Source organism: Pectinophora gossypiella, chromosome 12, assembly GCF_024362695.1.
Source record: "Pectinophora gossypiella chromosome 12, ilPecGoss1.1, whole genome shotgun sequence".
Taxonomy (NCBI): Eukaryota; Metazoa; Arthropoda; class Insecta; order Lepidoptera; family Gelechiidae; genus Pectinophora; species Pectinophora gossypiella.
Genome location: NC_065415.1, coordinates 7504550 through 7520182, shown reverse-complemented (window position 1 = coordinate 7520182; position 15633 = coordinate 7504550). Strand labels below are relative to the sequence as shown.

At 36.1% G+C, this 15633-nt stretch overlaps 2 protein-coding genes across 5 annotated transcripts; both read left to right on the top strand.

Annotated features, from left to right (window-relative positions):
• Positions 1 to 442: 442 nt before the first annotated feature.
• LOC126371076 (uncharacterized) lies at positions 443 to 11645 on the top strand. Of its 4 annotated transcripts, none has more exons than XM_050016266.1 (9): positions 749 to 831; positions 978 to 1004; positions 3203 to 5654; positions 5945 to 6203; positions 7000 to 7116; positions 7900 to 8009; positions 8689 to 8821; positions 9081 to 9319; positions 9890 to 11645. In XM_050016266.1, the coding sequence occupies exons 3-9, from the start codon at positions 3226 to 3228 to the stop codon at positions 9969 to 9971; spliced, it is 3369 nt and encodes a 1122-aa protein (XP_049872223.1). In that variant the 5' UTR covers positions 749 to 831; positions 978 to 1004; positions 3203 to 3225; the 3' UTR covers positions 9972 to 11645. The 4 variants fall into 4 exon arrangements, with proteins under 4 accessions (XP_049872219.1, XP_049872223.1, XP_049872220.1 ...); XM_050016263.1 differs by having other exon boundaries at positions 813 to 831; positions 978 to 1067; XM_050016262.1 differs by lacking the exon at positions 978 to 1004 and having other exon boundaries at positions 443 to 831.
• LOC126371603 (uncharacterized) lies at positions 10651 to 14526 on the top strand. The gene is made up of 3 exons (XM_050016920.1): positions 10651 to 10695; positions 13743 to 14081; positions 14112 to 14526. The coding sequence occupies exons 1-3, from the start codon at positions 10651 to 10653 to the stop codon at positions 14427 to 14429; spliced, it is 702 nt and encodes a 233-aa protein (XP_049872877.1). The 3' UTR covers positions 14430 to 14526.
• Positions 14527 to 15633: the final 1107 nt, after the last annotated feature.

Here is a 15633-nt window from a genome sequence, read left to right as displayed (position 1 = left end):
ACGTGCGGAGCATTCGTAACTTAGTTACATAATTATTCGAAAATATAATATAATGGGCGAGATATTTGCTTGATATTTCGATCGGATTTGTATATAATTATGTTATTACCTATATTGATTTTCTTTATTCCGATTATAATATTAATATCTGGGATATGTGATTATTCCTCGGTGTCTCGGTGTAATAAAATAAAATAACACCCGACCCCACGTCACTCTCACCACATGCGGCTATTGCAGTTGCAGCACGTTTCGGTGTGCGTTCATCTTTAAGTGTATTTTTTTGAACTCAAAATCCAAGTTTTCTAAACCAAAAGTAACAAATGTAAAAAATAGTTTGACAACTGCGTTATGTTTACAACTTTACGAACGTCGATCATGGATTATGATATCAACTATATACCAGCGCCTACGTAAATAAACATTATGTTAATAATTGTGTTATTTTGTTATGAATCTGTTGCGGTGTGCTTCCTAAACTTCGTTTCGTTCTTTCTTATTGCGCGTTGTTTGGTTTTGGTTTGATATTGTCTGTTCCACAAAATGGGACCGTTTACTGTTTTGGGAGTGAATAAATTTCGTAATAATACACGTTTCTTTAAAATACATGAAGTTGATTAGCTTTTGGGTAATTACCGACCGTTCTGGGTCATAGTAGAATCGTCATAATTTCAATTGTGTTTGCTTTCCATACGTTTGTTGAAATCATGGAGGGGAAACCAGACCAAGGGTCTAACTTCAGTGATGTTGTTGAAACTTTAGCTGGTTTGTTTGGAAATCTTATCAGTAAAGACGTGATATTGGCGGTGGTGGAGAGCTGCGACGGTGATTGTAAGTTTATTTTTTATTGATCGGAATAGTATTGCGCAGTACCTAGCTACTCGATGACGCTAAATAGAAGGATTTTGCGCGATAGCAGCCGTATAGCTATTGTATAATGTAGACATAAATATACATAGATTTTGTTCTGTTTTTAGCTGGATTCGCCATGGCACAGTAATATGGTAATCATTATGGTATTCCTCAACATCATTAATAGTGGGAGTGGATTGCTATAATACCTTTAGGTATGTTACTTGGGGGTTTCCCATAATATAGACAACTTATTATCTCCTGTGACTTATTTTTGAACTGGAAATGGTCTCCTTCTCTTGTTTAATAACTAAGGTTACTGCAGTTCATGGTTTCTTGTTTTAAATGAATGGCTAGTAAGATATATCCATATAAATGTTGCACAATAGAAGAAGAAAAATGGTATAATTAATAGAGATGCGCCGACTATGGTGTACTCAACAGCCACTCAGCAGTGGCCTCGCAAAGCCAACCAGTCAGCTAATTGTTCAGATACTACTTTGTATTAAAATACTTTCCTATGAAGAACATTTACATATCATCAGCTATTTATTATTGTAATACATACTTGAAATCATAAATGATTTTACAGTTTACAACAATAATCTTTTGTAAAAACAATATAGGCGGTACCTTATTGACTTTTTCGATGTTCTTAGTTTATCTCATTGTCCTAAGAGAGTGATATTGATCTGTGTCCTTTTTACCTTGATGTTGCAATGAATCACACAAATTAACAATTTGCAATACTTAATATTCATTTTAGTTACTCAGGTGTTACCGTTATTTTTCATGTGTCATTAAAATTCCTCAGTGCAGAACTTCATATACCTACAAACTGTACACTTGTGTGTTGTGTTAAATAGATTTTTTCTCACATCTTTTTTTATTTATTATGGACAACTTACAAGCTACACTCTGCACATGCAAAGTTACATACAATAAAAAAAAAGATTCAGAGCGGGCTCAATTACAAGTAGTCACAGCATGCAAAATCAAGTGAATAACAAAAACAAGATATAAACTAAAAAAATTAAAAAAAATAAAAAAAAATAAAAAAATTAGAAATAATTTTACAAAAAGCAGCCAGTGCAATGTTTTTATATACATTTAAGGGCATAGTAACGTCAAGATCATGATATCTGGCCAACACATTCTACAATCTACACAGACTGGAAATAGTAGCATTAGACAAATTAGTCCTTAAAGAATGTAAGTTTATATTCTAATTTTTTTTTAAATTGAATAATTTATTTACACCATAAACAAAACAGTTACATAAAAAAATAAATTCTTTATTTATTTGACAAATATATTTGTTTATAATTTCCTTATCAATTACCATTCAATATTGAAAGAGACTAAGTAACATTAATTAATACTTACAATAATACAACCTAATGGCAATAATGAAAGTTACTAAAAAAGCTTCAATAGTTTTTCACTGTAGCATTTGGAGTTTTTCAAATTCAAACTAAGAAAAACAAAACTCTGCTCTATCTCTATCTATGTATCTCTGTTGCTCTTAAAAGGAATTGGTCTTTGATAGACAAGAATGGAGAATGCTACGCTGACAAGAGCATGGCTATTAAATTAGTGATGACCCTTAAAAACAAATAAACTTTTACTATCTTATTTGGTTCCACCTGAGCAGGACCCAGATAACATTAGAAGAAACTTGGAGTTAATAATATGAAATGTACTTATATTACATTGGTGCTAATTCCTGTATATACACCATCTAAGTTCCTGTCATAGAACTCACGTCAATTTCAAGCATAAATCTAAGACAACCTTCTAAAAATTTTACATAGGCTAATAACCCAACAGAATTAAGTTGACAGTGCACGTGAATCGGTTTGCATTCCTTAGCCGTTAAGGAAGATACAAATCGTTTCTGTGTTTCGTTTGGCACACTATACTATCTTATCACTTTACATAACATACTACAGTCTGTATTAGTCCAACACAGGCCTCCCCTAAAAACTTAAAATCGAAATAACAAAAGTAGTATTGGGGGTATTTGTAGTGTGTTTCTGTTAAATAACAAACATCAGGAAAATAAGATAATATTGTGATATTATTTTCTTATAATTCATCTTGTTTTTGTTGTTTCTTTATACGGGGTGTGATAAATGGTTTTGAGGCTGTTTTTTACGTTTTAGTTTTTTTTTTGTTTAAATGGGGGGGTTTGATTATGCAGAACATTTTTCTGGTGTTTTTGGATAATGGTAGATTTAGTAGGTATTCAGATGGGTCACCTTCTATGTTTCAATAAAAAAATATTTATCTATATCAGTATTAAGTATCTTTTTTATTTTCTCATTATTATTTTTTTTTGTTTTTACAGTGAATTTATCAGCAGAAGTAGTAATGAACATGTCATCTGATATTCCAAATGAAACCGACAGTACAACTGAAACTAAACATAATACTACACCTGAACCGGCATTGGAAAGGCCAGAAACAGAAAACTCATCACATCAACTCGTACAACGTAACACACCAAGCAATCAACCAATTGTACCTTCCCAGGCTTCCCAGCCATATCAGGCTGCACCCATCATGTCGTATGCTGGTGCATCACGCAGTACAGGCGCAGTGCCTAAGCAGTTACCAAAACCACGCCCACCACCTACCAACGCATTAGTCTGGACTGAACAACTTCGGCAGATAATCACATACTATAATCAGGGTAGCAGAATACTTATTCTCATGCGAGGAATTCCAGGAAGTGGCAAGACATATCTCGCTCGCCAAATTATTGAAATAACTATTGGTGCCACTTACGCCGATTTCAAAACTCATATCTTAAGTACAGACGATTTTTTTATGGTCCGAGGCAAATATCTATATGATAAATCCAGAATATCAGAAGCTCATGAGTGGAATCAAAGGAGATCAAGAGCAGCAATGAGGCAAGGACTTAGTCCTATCATTATTGATAACACCAATGTTGAGATTTGGGAAATGGAACCCTATGTTAAGGAGGGAGTTCGAAACGGTTATTACATCGAAGTTGTGGAACCAAATACTCCATGGGCGAAGAAAGCTAATCAGTTGTTAAAGAGAAATACACATAATGTTCCACCTGCCACAATATGCAGAATGTTAGATAACTATCAAGATGGCATAACAGGAGAATTCTTAAAGAAATACTATGGTTTGTCTTATCCAGCTAAAATGGTACCACCAGTTATGAGGAATATGCCAGTATTTGAACCTCCTCAATCACGTAACCAACCAGATCCTAAAATTAGTACAAGCGAGACTATTCCACCTGCTATGGTAAGTGAACCTATACAGCATGGTGAACGTGATGTGAAACCACAAACACCCGATTGTAACCAACCACAAAGAGAAGTAACCGAATATTTACCAAATTTTAGGTCAATAACAACAGAAGTAGAATCTGAGGAAGAAGAAGAAATAGAAAGGCAACAGAGATATATAGAAATTCAAAAGCAAATAGAGAAAATGGAAAAAGTGGAACAAGAATGGGAAAATAATGAAGGTTGGGATTCTGAACCACAAGAGACCAACAGAAGCGCTAACGAAAATTCTACTTCTATGGACCCTAGACCACAAAGGAGAACTCATTCTGAAGGATCATCATCAACACCAAGAGATAATCTGCTGGAATCCGTTCAGACATGTGACGATTGGCGAAAAATATCAATGTTTATGCCTCCATGGACTGATGATACTTCTACAACTACAAGTCAATCCATCGAAATTCCTGTCAGAGAAACTAAGTCCAGCGAGACTTGTATGGAAATTGGAGATACTGATCTACAAAACCCAAAAAAAGTTTTTAAAATAATCACTGCTACACCAAGAGACATCAATCTCTTTTACATTAACCTCCAGAAAGAAAAGATACCTGACAAACGTCGTCTTGACAAAAGTACTACTACCAATGAGTTACTGATTACAGAGACTTACAGGTGCAAAAATGAGGAACAACATTTCATTGCTTTCAGAAAACTGTTTAAAAATGTGCCGAAAGCTTCATTAAGAGATATTTTCGATAAGTGCTGCGGTGATGTGAATTGGGCTGTTGATATTGTTTTGGGTGGAATGGCCGACAACCAGTTGGAAACTACAGAGGGCGATGAAGCATCAGACACTGAAGTAGAAATGGAAGAGCAATGCAATTGCTTAGCAGCGTACCATATAATACCAGACGCAGAAACCAGAAGTACTGCCAATCCTGCTACCACTGCCGACGAACAAAACATTCCAATTGAACCCACCTGTATACCTAAGAAAACTAAAACTATCCCATCAGATTCTACAATACAGCTGCTACGTTCATTAGAAAAGAATGTTGTTTTGTCTAATGAACATTATTCGGAGCACATGTTAAAAATGAAGAAATTCCGTGAAGGAGGTTCTTCGTATGAGAATTCTGAGCAGATTCCTTTTAATATTAATCTGTCTTCACAAAATCATGAAATAGAAATTCAACCAAGTACTTCTAGAAATGTGACGTCACAATGTAATCATCTAATTGCAGTCAACGAAAGTCAAAGTGATGACGAGGAATCCGTTGCTAGTAGTGTTGACGAAGCAGAGAAAATGGTTAATATAAACTTAGGAGCAGAGTTTGTCTCTCAATTAGATGACTTGTTTGGAAGACAAGGCATGACATACCCTGCGACCGTAGTGCCAAGGATCAATATCCCAGTTTCGTTATTGAATGAGATAAATGCATTCTGGATAGAATCACTGATGTGTCAATTAGATGAGCTTGACAAACAGACTGCGAAGATGTTGAAGGAAGATGAAGAATTTGCTAGGTAACGACTTTTTTGTTGGTTTATTATACTGTGTTATTTGGTTTGGTTTCTTCATGTAGATTGGTAGCTTTTCTTTTTTATATTTTCTTATTTTTATTTTACTTGTGTTGTGTTTTCATTAATCAATTAGTCTTTGATTTTCTATCACATTGAATTAACTGCGTTTAAAATAAGTATCTTGGTATAGAATAAAACTATCGACCGCATGATTTATGAATAAGACAATATCACAACAACGATGACAATTAAAATAATAATTAATATTAACTTAATATAATTTTTTGTTGCAGACAATTAACATCGAAAGAAGCAGAATTAGCTCAGCAAGGCAAGGAACCAGAATTTCCGGACTTCAAAGAAATTATGGATATGGATTTTGCTTTGTCTTTGTACCAGAAAGATGTAGCGGAATGGAGAACCAAGGAACCGAAGGATATGGCGGCGAGGTTGTCTCGAGACAAACTTTACAATTTGTTCCCTGAAATGACTCACGATATCTTGTCTGAGCTCTTGATGGCTCATGATAACAATTTCCAAGCTACTGTGGAGGTAAGTTGTGGTTATCGATAATTATTATGTTTTACTGCGACCTTAGTAAATAATTCGTGCCGATTTAATCTTTGACAGCTTTAAAAATATTGCCATTCTTCACTTACGATAATTGCAAGAAAGGGATGATGCTAGTTTTGGTACTGCCAAGCTAAAATAATATAAAGTTTGTGTCTGCGTCATTGGCCCCGATTCCTGCAGACACCGCCTAATTTTATTTTAAGTTATATCCGTCATTTTCATATCCGTCGAAAAGGAAAGGCGTCCCTTGATGATTCACAGCTCTTAATTTTAGGAAGAATGAGTAAATGAATGAATAACCCGGGCGAATCAAAAAGGTACGTCGCTGGTATGCAATCCGTTTGACGTGCTGTCTACTTAACTGTGTCGGGTTATTGACTGATGTAAAATTTTTAGACGGTTTAGATTTGTGCTTAAAATTGACGTGTGTTCCATAAATTTTATGCTTGTCGATTACCCGTCCCTTTCCTTTTCGGCGGATAAGAAAATGACAGATATAACTTAAAATAAAATTAGATGGTATTTACAGGAATTAGCACCATTATCTGTATTTAAAATCATTAAATCGTATGAGAATTGTCCTTAATATAATACAGGCGACTGGCGTGGATTTCGATTATCGCGGTAAATAAGTTCTGAAATTAAGTTTGTGCCTGAAGTGGCCTTTTGCTATTTTTTGTAACAAATGAATCTGGGAATATATTGATACCTATTTATAACCTACTGACATTCGCAAATCAGTCTTATCAGTCTAATGGGTTTTGCCAAATTTTAGGTGCTGCTAATGTCAACAGGAAAAGCTGACATTCTCCAAGAGAAAAATGGTCTAAGCAAATTTGTGATGGCTAAAGAGATGGAGTTACAAGAGAAGCTTTTAGAAGAAGAAAAGCAGGTATGTAATGTAAATAAAAAAATCCGTTAAGTAAAATTGATATTTTGAAATACGAATTTGGATTTGGATTACGAAAGCGGTATATAAAGCGAAGGGCAGGGCTGGCAGAGGAAGACCTAGTAGGACGTACATTGACCAAATTGGAGATGTTCTTAGAATAGGTTTAGTACGATCTACTCTGAACCGGTGTGCGTGTGATCGGAATGTGAATGTGGAGGAAGCAAGAAAAGCGTGTCAGGATCGAAGCGAATGGAATTCCATAGTCTGCTTACCCCGCTGGGAAATAGGCGTGAGTTTATGTATATGTATGTAAATTTGAAATAAGCTCTCATTTACTCTAAAGTGTAGCGGAGCGGAGATGAGTAGAGATGTGCAGAAATTGACCAATCACCGCGAGTGATAGAGATTCTTATCTCTCGTTTTCTCGCACGCTGTGATTGGTCAGTCTGGTCAGCCTCAACTGCATGAAATTATGGAACCGATTTCCTATTGGTCCGTAAAATCGTCTCTCGATTTTATACCGCTAGCGTAACCTTCTTCCTTAAAAGATTTCAAGCCCTGCTACTGAGAGTAAAGACAACTTAAAATGTATGTAGTTGCTTGCGATTTCTGGCGTAACGTAAATGTTGACTTAGGGATCATGCTCTCCTCAACATGATTTTATATCTACGTAGGTAGGCTTTTTTGTTTTTGCCTGTTTGTTTTGGGTAAAAAAGTTACAGTACACATTTTTTTGCCTAGGCAACAGCGTTGTTTCTTATATGCTTGCTTTAATCATTGCAGGCGCTTTCGGACCTGGAATGGCCTCTGTTGCCAAAAGGGGAAAAAGTCGAGATGGCAGTCGTCGATAGATACCGTCAAAAAGCTGACGAACATCTTGCCACAAGAAACTTGTGAGTAATTCAATAATGTCTCATTCGTTCTACTGCGACCAACTAGTGCATCGACCAAATAGCCATCCGTGTCAAATATACATAAAACATAAACATAAATAACCTATATATACGTCCCATTGTTGGGCACAGGCCTCCCCTCAGTCACCCGGAGGGGGTATTGAGCATAATCCACCATGTTGCTCCACTGCACGCTGGTGGAGGCAATTGGGCTATCACGGTATCACGGGACCAACGGCTTAACGTGCCTTCCCAAATTTTTGTACAACCAGGTGATTCAGCCTGCAATGTCCTAACCAACCAAAGTTTGTGAGACTGACAAACTGATTTTCGACAGTGAACCTGGACGTCCAGATTCTGAGCCCAAAGCTCCAACCACTAGACCACGGAGGTTGTTGTTTGACTCTCTATTGTAGTTCATAGATAGATAGATAAAATACTTTATTGAGCACAATGGACCAAACCACACACATAGCACATAGGTTACAGCGTCTAAATAGTGTCCAAGATTATTTTTTTAAATTTATTTATAAACAAAATTACATACATATACATTTTAATACTATCGCCAAACTACAACCGTAGTTTGTTGGCGTCGCGCTCATTCCCTAATTTTGTTTAGGTACCAGCATTTCTAACTAAAAGTTAATATTCAATAAAAAATGTTATTATTTTCCAGGAATTACCAAAAAGCTCAAGACTACATACGTCGCGGGATGACGCAAGTAGCAAATTACTATTCGGATATCGCTCAGTTCCACAAGAAGAAATATGAGCAAGCGAACAGTTTGGCAGCCGCTTCGCTTATACAAGTAAGTGGAATGAATTGCCTATTATTTTGCCAATTATTCTGAATAACGCGTAACGAATAATATGTCAAAAGTTTTTGTCTTTCTTATTATTAAGGAAGCTTTTATGTGTAAGGCACGAAAAATACGGCCTATGGGGGTCAAATTTCAGCAAAAGATGCGAGAATAAGTTAGCAATGTATACATTTCCGTTTCTGCAAAAAATGTGAGTTTTATCTGTATTTATTTGACTGACAACTTATTTTCGTCTTGTCTACTTCAGGTACATGCTTCAAACAACCCAGACAATGCAACCATAGACCTTCACTACCTTCGCGTAGGCGAAGCAAAGGAGTCCTTGGACATATTCCTAGATACCCACATTCAGAAACTGAAAGAATCCACGCGTAAGGGCGTGCGCTTCCAAACACTGTTCTTTATAACCGGACGCGGGTTGCACAGCAATGGCCGACCGAAAGTCAAGCCGGCTGTAAAGAAGAGACTTCGAGAAAGGGGCTTGGCGTAAGTAAAAAGCCATGTTATATTACGGCCGTTATGAACTCAGTCGTCAGGTTATAAACAACACGAATAAGTCAATCTGTAAAATCATGCGAACATAACGTTGTTAAATGACGTAGATTCAAAAGTGATCAAAGGAGTCTCTCAACAAGTTTATCCATTATTATTCCGTTGAATAAATGATTGTAATTTCTTACATCAAAAAGCGTGCCTCTTTGTAGAAATGACGACGTAGTTTTGAAATAATATACCGTTCTATGTGAACATATATATACATACTCGTTACACTTGTGAAATTGACATTCGGTTAAAAAAGAATAACAATTGCTTACCAGTGCCAGTCCAGGTGTTAACTACGTTATAGGTATGTAGAAATAATACGTAAAGAACGAATACATTTTGAATGTCAATTTATTTTTGGAATATTAGTCCGAGAATAAATATAAACATAATAATTGTAATTATCCAGTAAGAGTGATGAGCTTTTACGCACGCGTACGGGTTTTGTAAGAAAATTAACATGCATTGCGTGAAGTTTCTTTCATTTTACTTAATCAGTTGTATTACTTTCAGGTTCAGCGAACGAAATCCAGGGCTGCTTACAGCTACGGTGTGCGCTGACGACAAGTTGTCTTACCAAGTAAAAGTTCCATAGTATGATCATTTGGCATCGCCGCCTCTATTGCCATATCGGCCAATGTCGATGCAAAATCCATACAATGGCGCCTACTATCCCTATGCGGGTATGTACCCCCCATTTTATCCAGGATTCCAGAATGCTATGCGATTCAATTTCCCATTCACGTCGAGCTCGTCTTTGCTGAGTCGCTTGCCGATGTTGCCGCCAATATCAAATTACAGAAATTGGCCATTCGGATTTGGCTACAATATGCAATTCCAAAGAAATAACCTATCCTCGACGGAACATCCCATGATGTACCCAAACTATTTTGGTCCGCATCCTCATGCGGGCTATGGACCTAATGGTCAAAACAATGCCTGGACAAGAAACTAACGGACTAAACTGAAGACTTAGTCGAATAAGCGACTTTAAATCTTTGTAATTCTTAGAATGTACAGGTGCCGCACGTACTTTGTATTTGCGTAGGAACAGCGGAATTTTTGTAGGGTAAGCAAAGCGAATTGTGATTGGACTATTTAATGTTGCGTCATGATGACTCTTTCTGATTGGCTGGTGTAATGTTGAAGGTATTATTATAATATTGTCTTTTGACGTTTGTATACGAACCTGTTGGTTCACGTGTGTGGCATCTACAATTGATCAATTATTATGACCATTATTCGGCAAACAATGTATATAGGTAACTCGAGCTATGGATGAAAATTTCGGTGCTAAGGAAATTAAAAAGGGCCAAACTGTATTATGAAAAGTGCGTTGTTTATGTATAGGGTCTCGTTGGTATTGGTAAATAAGGCATTAAAATTTGGGAGTAATCAAAAACTAAATTATAAATCGGAATAAAATTATTCACGTAAAGATTGGTTATTTGAGACTGATAGCGAGTACAATTTGGCTTACCTTTTGCGCGTTCTAAAACAGGATAATTGTCGTTAAAATCACACATAGTTGGATGCTAAATGAACTACAATTGAGTGGTTTTAGCCGTTATCTGGTTTTCGAACTCACTCCTTAGTAATATAATTGCCGAGTTATTTAATCGAGGTGTTATGACATATTATTATATTTGTGAATCTGCATGTTAACTGTTAATTCAAAAGTTACTTTGTGTACAATGTTGAGATGTTATTTCGATGCTCATGAAATGACATAGTGTAGGTGTTTTGAATGATGGAGTTTTCGAACGAGAATTTTGATTGCTTCTGTTTGATGAATGACTGATTTATTGTTGATTGTTGAAAAAAAATATTTTTAATATTCTTACTATAGTTTTAACGTTAATGAATAAAATGGATACGTTTCTAAATTCAACTAATTCGTTTGACTAATTATGTGTTATAAAATGTTTGGATTGCAAACAGAAGTCTTGAAGTATTTGCTTTTGGTGCTGATAAGTCAGTTTTGAAAAATTAATATTTAATTATAAAAGTAATTAAATAAGTTTATTATTATAGCTGTCTTTAAGACCAAGTATGTACGACAAGCTATATTTGTATGCCAGTATCGTATACCGTGCAGTGTTACGTATATAAAAGGCAAGACCTGTAACATCCGTTGTTAAACATCACGGAATAGAATAAGGAGGATGGAAAGGCCCTAACGCGCATTTTAGATGAGAACCGCTGTCGCCGGTTCAACCCCGCACTCTTTTACTACGATAGCTCTACTGCTTCTCAAATTCCATAGCCACTTTACCGGCAATGTATAGTTTATGTGATAGGCTGCAATTTTATCTTTACTTTTCGTAAGATACTGCATACAAAAATAGTTTTTTTGATAAATAGCCGATCATACTAAGATTTTAAGCTTTCCTGTGATAAGGAGGGATATCCTTGCATTATAGTCGACATTTGATTTTTTCCTGCAGGTTATAATGCACAAGACGATCTTTGAATGTACTATCGCGGAGGTCTGTGTGTCGTAAAGTTTGCGGACGAGTGGAATGCAAAGTTGAAGTATAAACTATTTGCTCATACTTGTATGGCGCGCGTTTCGCGCTCACTCGGCCCTTCCAACTTCATTCTTCTATTCCGTGTTAAAGATCTTATGTGAAGAATAGTGTTAGGCCCTGTACGTCGGATATATAGGTAAAGATTTTCGAACGATGAAAAGACATTTCGTATAAGCGCTGTAACCATCGAAATAAAAACTCAACAACATTTGGTGTCAATAAATGTGTAGTTTTAAATATGTAAAATAAAAATACCAAACAAGTTATGTAAGTTCTATCTGTGATTGTCTTGCAGGGATTCAAATGTAAAGGGTTGGGTCAGAAAAAATCTACCTCAAACATCAATCTGGATTCCGTGTCACAAAAAATCGTTGTGTATCATCCCTATTCAGTCCGTCCTTTATGAATTTCTATGTAACAAATATAGGTTATCAGTGCACATTTGGAATTTTATTGTAGCGCTGTTTTACATAATAGACATAGCATTAATTGCTACAAACCACAACTAGCTAGCGTTTTAGCGGAGTGTCATATTTATTGTTACAAAATACTATTTAGATTTAAAAACTTCTAAATAATGTTTTGTTTTTTGAATCGAAAAGAAATTAAATCGATTAACAAAATGATAAAGTCATTCATTACTCGGAATACAGGGTTACCCAAAACAGGCAATTATAAAAAGTAAAATTAATATTTATTTATTAAAATTAATTGAAGTTTAAAAAAAGGAACGGAATCCAAACCGCGTTAATCGAACATATCTTATCCATTATCTTTTAAGACTTTGTTATACGTATATTTTCCTCTTCTATACGTATATTCTATCTCCCTCTCACACTCTACTTTTCTTCTATTTTCTGATTTTTGACCAACCCAGGGTTAATAAGTTTAATTTTACGTGGTCGATATACTATTGTATTGAAGAAAATTAAATTTACTATTCGACCAATGGACTACTTTTTATCGAGTATTCGGGTTTTACTACGAATAAATAGACTTATTATTTATTCGTAGGGGTTTTATCTACAGTTTACCTTCAAAGTGTTACCTTTAGTATTAAGAACAAAGTAGGCATAATTGAAGGCCCTGGTCCTATTACATTACGCGTTTGATCGCGTATATTTTTAGTTTGGCGAAATCGTGGCCCCGCTTATCCGAAGTATTAATTACACCGCTCGATTCCGATGCGTCGTGCCCGATGAATCGCGTAATGTAATAGGGCCTTATAGGTTACGTTGTTCTTTCCGTACAACTATTTTATAGTAATATAAGATTTTATCGTCTGGCAGTCGGAAACTATAATATCCTGTATTATACTATGTTAAGATTAGAAATGAACAAACGCACAATGCGAGTTGGGTACAGCAAATTATATGATAATGAATCGTTATGAAATAGGAATGTGTCTGTATTTTTGAATTCGTAATAGTTTAGAATTTGAGTACAACTTCATTTAGCCAAATACTTACTTGTCAAATTCGTATTTTATATTTTATAAGTCGGACTTGGTATTATCGTAGTTTGTTGCGAACTCAGAGAAATTATAGATGGGAGTTGCATTTGGGCTAGCGTTACACTACATATTTTCTGTCACTTTTTGGGGGAGGTGACGTATACACGCACACTACACATCTACTCAACCTTGAGCCGATATCACTGTCTTTTTCGCATTAATGCTCATGGAGAACAGAACAATCCCGAGGAAAAATTTACCACGATGGCTTGAAGTTCGATGGTGGATGTCGCTATAATCAGTCAATCAATCAATAATACTTCATTGCACAACGACATATACACAGGACATAAACATACGAATAAAAATAAGCACAATCTAGCTAAACAGCAATAAAACCATAAAGGCTACAGCTATAAAGGCTACAGCTATAAAGGCTACAGCTATAAAGGCTACAGCTATAAAGGCTACAGCTATAAAGGCTCCAGCTATAAAGGCTACAGCTATAAAGGCTACAGCTATAAAGGCTACAGCTATAAAGGCTACAGCTATAAAGGCTACAGCTATAAAGGCTACTGTTATAAAGGCTACAGCTATAAAGGCTACAGCTATAAAGGCTACAGCTATAAAGGCTACAGCTATAAAGGCTACTGTTATAAAGGCTACAGCTATAAAGGCTACTGTTATAAAGGCTACAGCTATAAAGGCTACAGCTATAAAGGTTACAGCTATAAAGGCTACTGCTATAAAGGCTACAGCTATAAAGGCTACAGCTATAAAGGCTACAGCTATAAAGGCTACATCTATAAAGGCTACAGCTATAAAGGCTACAGCTATAAAGGCTACAGCTATAAAGGCTACAGCTATAAAGGCTACAGCTATAAAGGCTACAGCTATAAAGGCTACAGTTATAAAGGCTACAGCTATAAAGGCTGCGTCGTCGGCAAAAAGAAGACTGTACTGTTCTCCTGCACAGTGTGCGGTAGAATTTGTCGCTTCAGAATTGGCTTGCATAAAAATGCATGACTGCGACAATGATAGTCATGAGTTGTCTGAAATAGACGTATAATACGGCCTATGATGATGATCATGACACATCTACTCACTGCCGCACACTCATAAGAAACAAATCAATGTCTACTATCCGGCCACCGTGGTCCAGTGGTTGAGCTTTGTGCTCAAGATTCGGGTTCGAATCCCGGTGGGGACAAATTACAAAAATCACTTTGTGATCCCTAGTTTGGTTAGGCTGATCACCTGATTGTCCAAAAGTAAGATGTTCCGTGCTTGGGAAGGTACGTTAAGCTGTTGGTCCCGGTTATTACTTACTGATGTAAGTAAGTAGTCGTTACATGAGTCATGTCAGGGGCCTGTGTCGGCTCAATAATAACCCGGACATCAGGGTTGATGGGGTTGGTAATCCACCTTATAACCCCGTGTGGGTTAGAAGAAGAATGTCTCCTATAAACGCATACTCCAACCGATTATTTCATGTATTTCGTTCGCCAAAGAACGTGGATGCTTGGCGACTCCCGTCTACATTTTTTCTGAAGTTGCGAAGGAAGTTCATTTTCATGTTTACATGAAGGCCAAGCAAAATGACAATAAAATGTCATAAGAATGCTTTCCAGGCTCTAAGCTATAAGGAATAGGCTAGTTTCCAACTAGTCAAATCAGTTACTTTTTGCTAAATATGAAATAGCACACTGTGACGTCATTGAAAAACGTAATGAAACGTCGATACGTTTTTCTTGATTAAAATTCAATAGAAAAAAGAAAATGATTTTCGTTAGTTCTAGATCTGTCTTTATTTAGTAATCATAATTTATATCGAAACTAGTACACGACCCAATTAAGGATATGAAATTTATAAGATTGCTACTTTAAGTATCAAAAGATAATTATTTCATTTTTTAAGAGAATAACAGAGAATATTTTATGTTGTTTTTTCCCGATAGGCTCGATCCTTATTACATGGGACTAGCTATACACCTCTGCCTCCCCTTTCGAGGATACAGGCGTGACGTTATATTGCTTTCTCTAAAAACTTCACAAGTTTTGTTAACTACACTTTCATCTGATATTCAAGTACAAACTTAGGTTCGTTTAACTACAGATTTTTTTTCTAGGTCTGGACAAGTGGGATTCGCCCGTGTATCTGTGTGCTCACATAATAGTGCTAGCGTGAGTGTGATGTAAATTATTCACTTTAAATCTATAGGTCACTGCGGTCCTGTGGTTGACCGGCTTGCTTTTCAAACGGGGGGCATCGG

Excerpts from the sequence above, each read along its gene's own strand:
- LOC126371603 (XM_050016920.1), top strand. The coding sequence starts at position 10,651 with ATGGATGAAAATTTCGGTGCTAAGGAAATTAAAAAGGGCCAAACT. Across the intron at positions 10,696-13,742 it reads AAATTAAAAAGGGCCAAACT|CTAAACAGCAATAAAACCAT; the intron begins GTATTATGAAAA and ends AGCACAATCTAG. Across the intron at positions 14,082-14,111 it reads TAAAGGCTACAGCTATAAAG|GCTACAGCTATAAAGGCTAC; the intron begins GTTACAGCTATA and ends ACTGCTATAAAG.
- LOC126371076 (XM_050016262.1), top strand. The coding sequence starts at position 708 with ATGGAGGGGAAACCAGACCAAGGGTCTAACTTCAGTGATGTTGTTGAA. Across the intron at positions 832-3,202 it reads GGAGAGCTGCGACGGTGATT|TGAATTTATCAGCAGAAGTA; the intron begins GTAAGTTTATTT and ends TTGTTTTTACAG. Across the intron at positions 8,010-8,688 it reads CATCTTGCCACAAGAAACTT|GAATTACCAAAAAGCTCAAG; the intron begins GTGAGTAATTCA and ends ATTATTTTCCAG.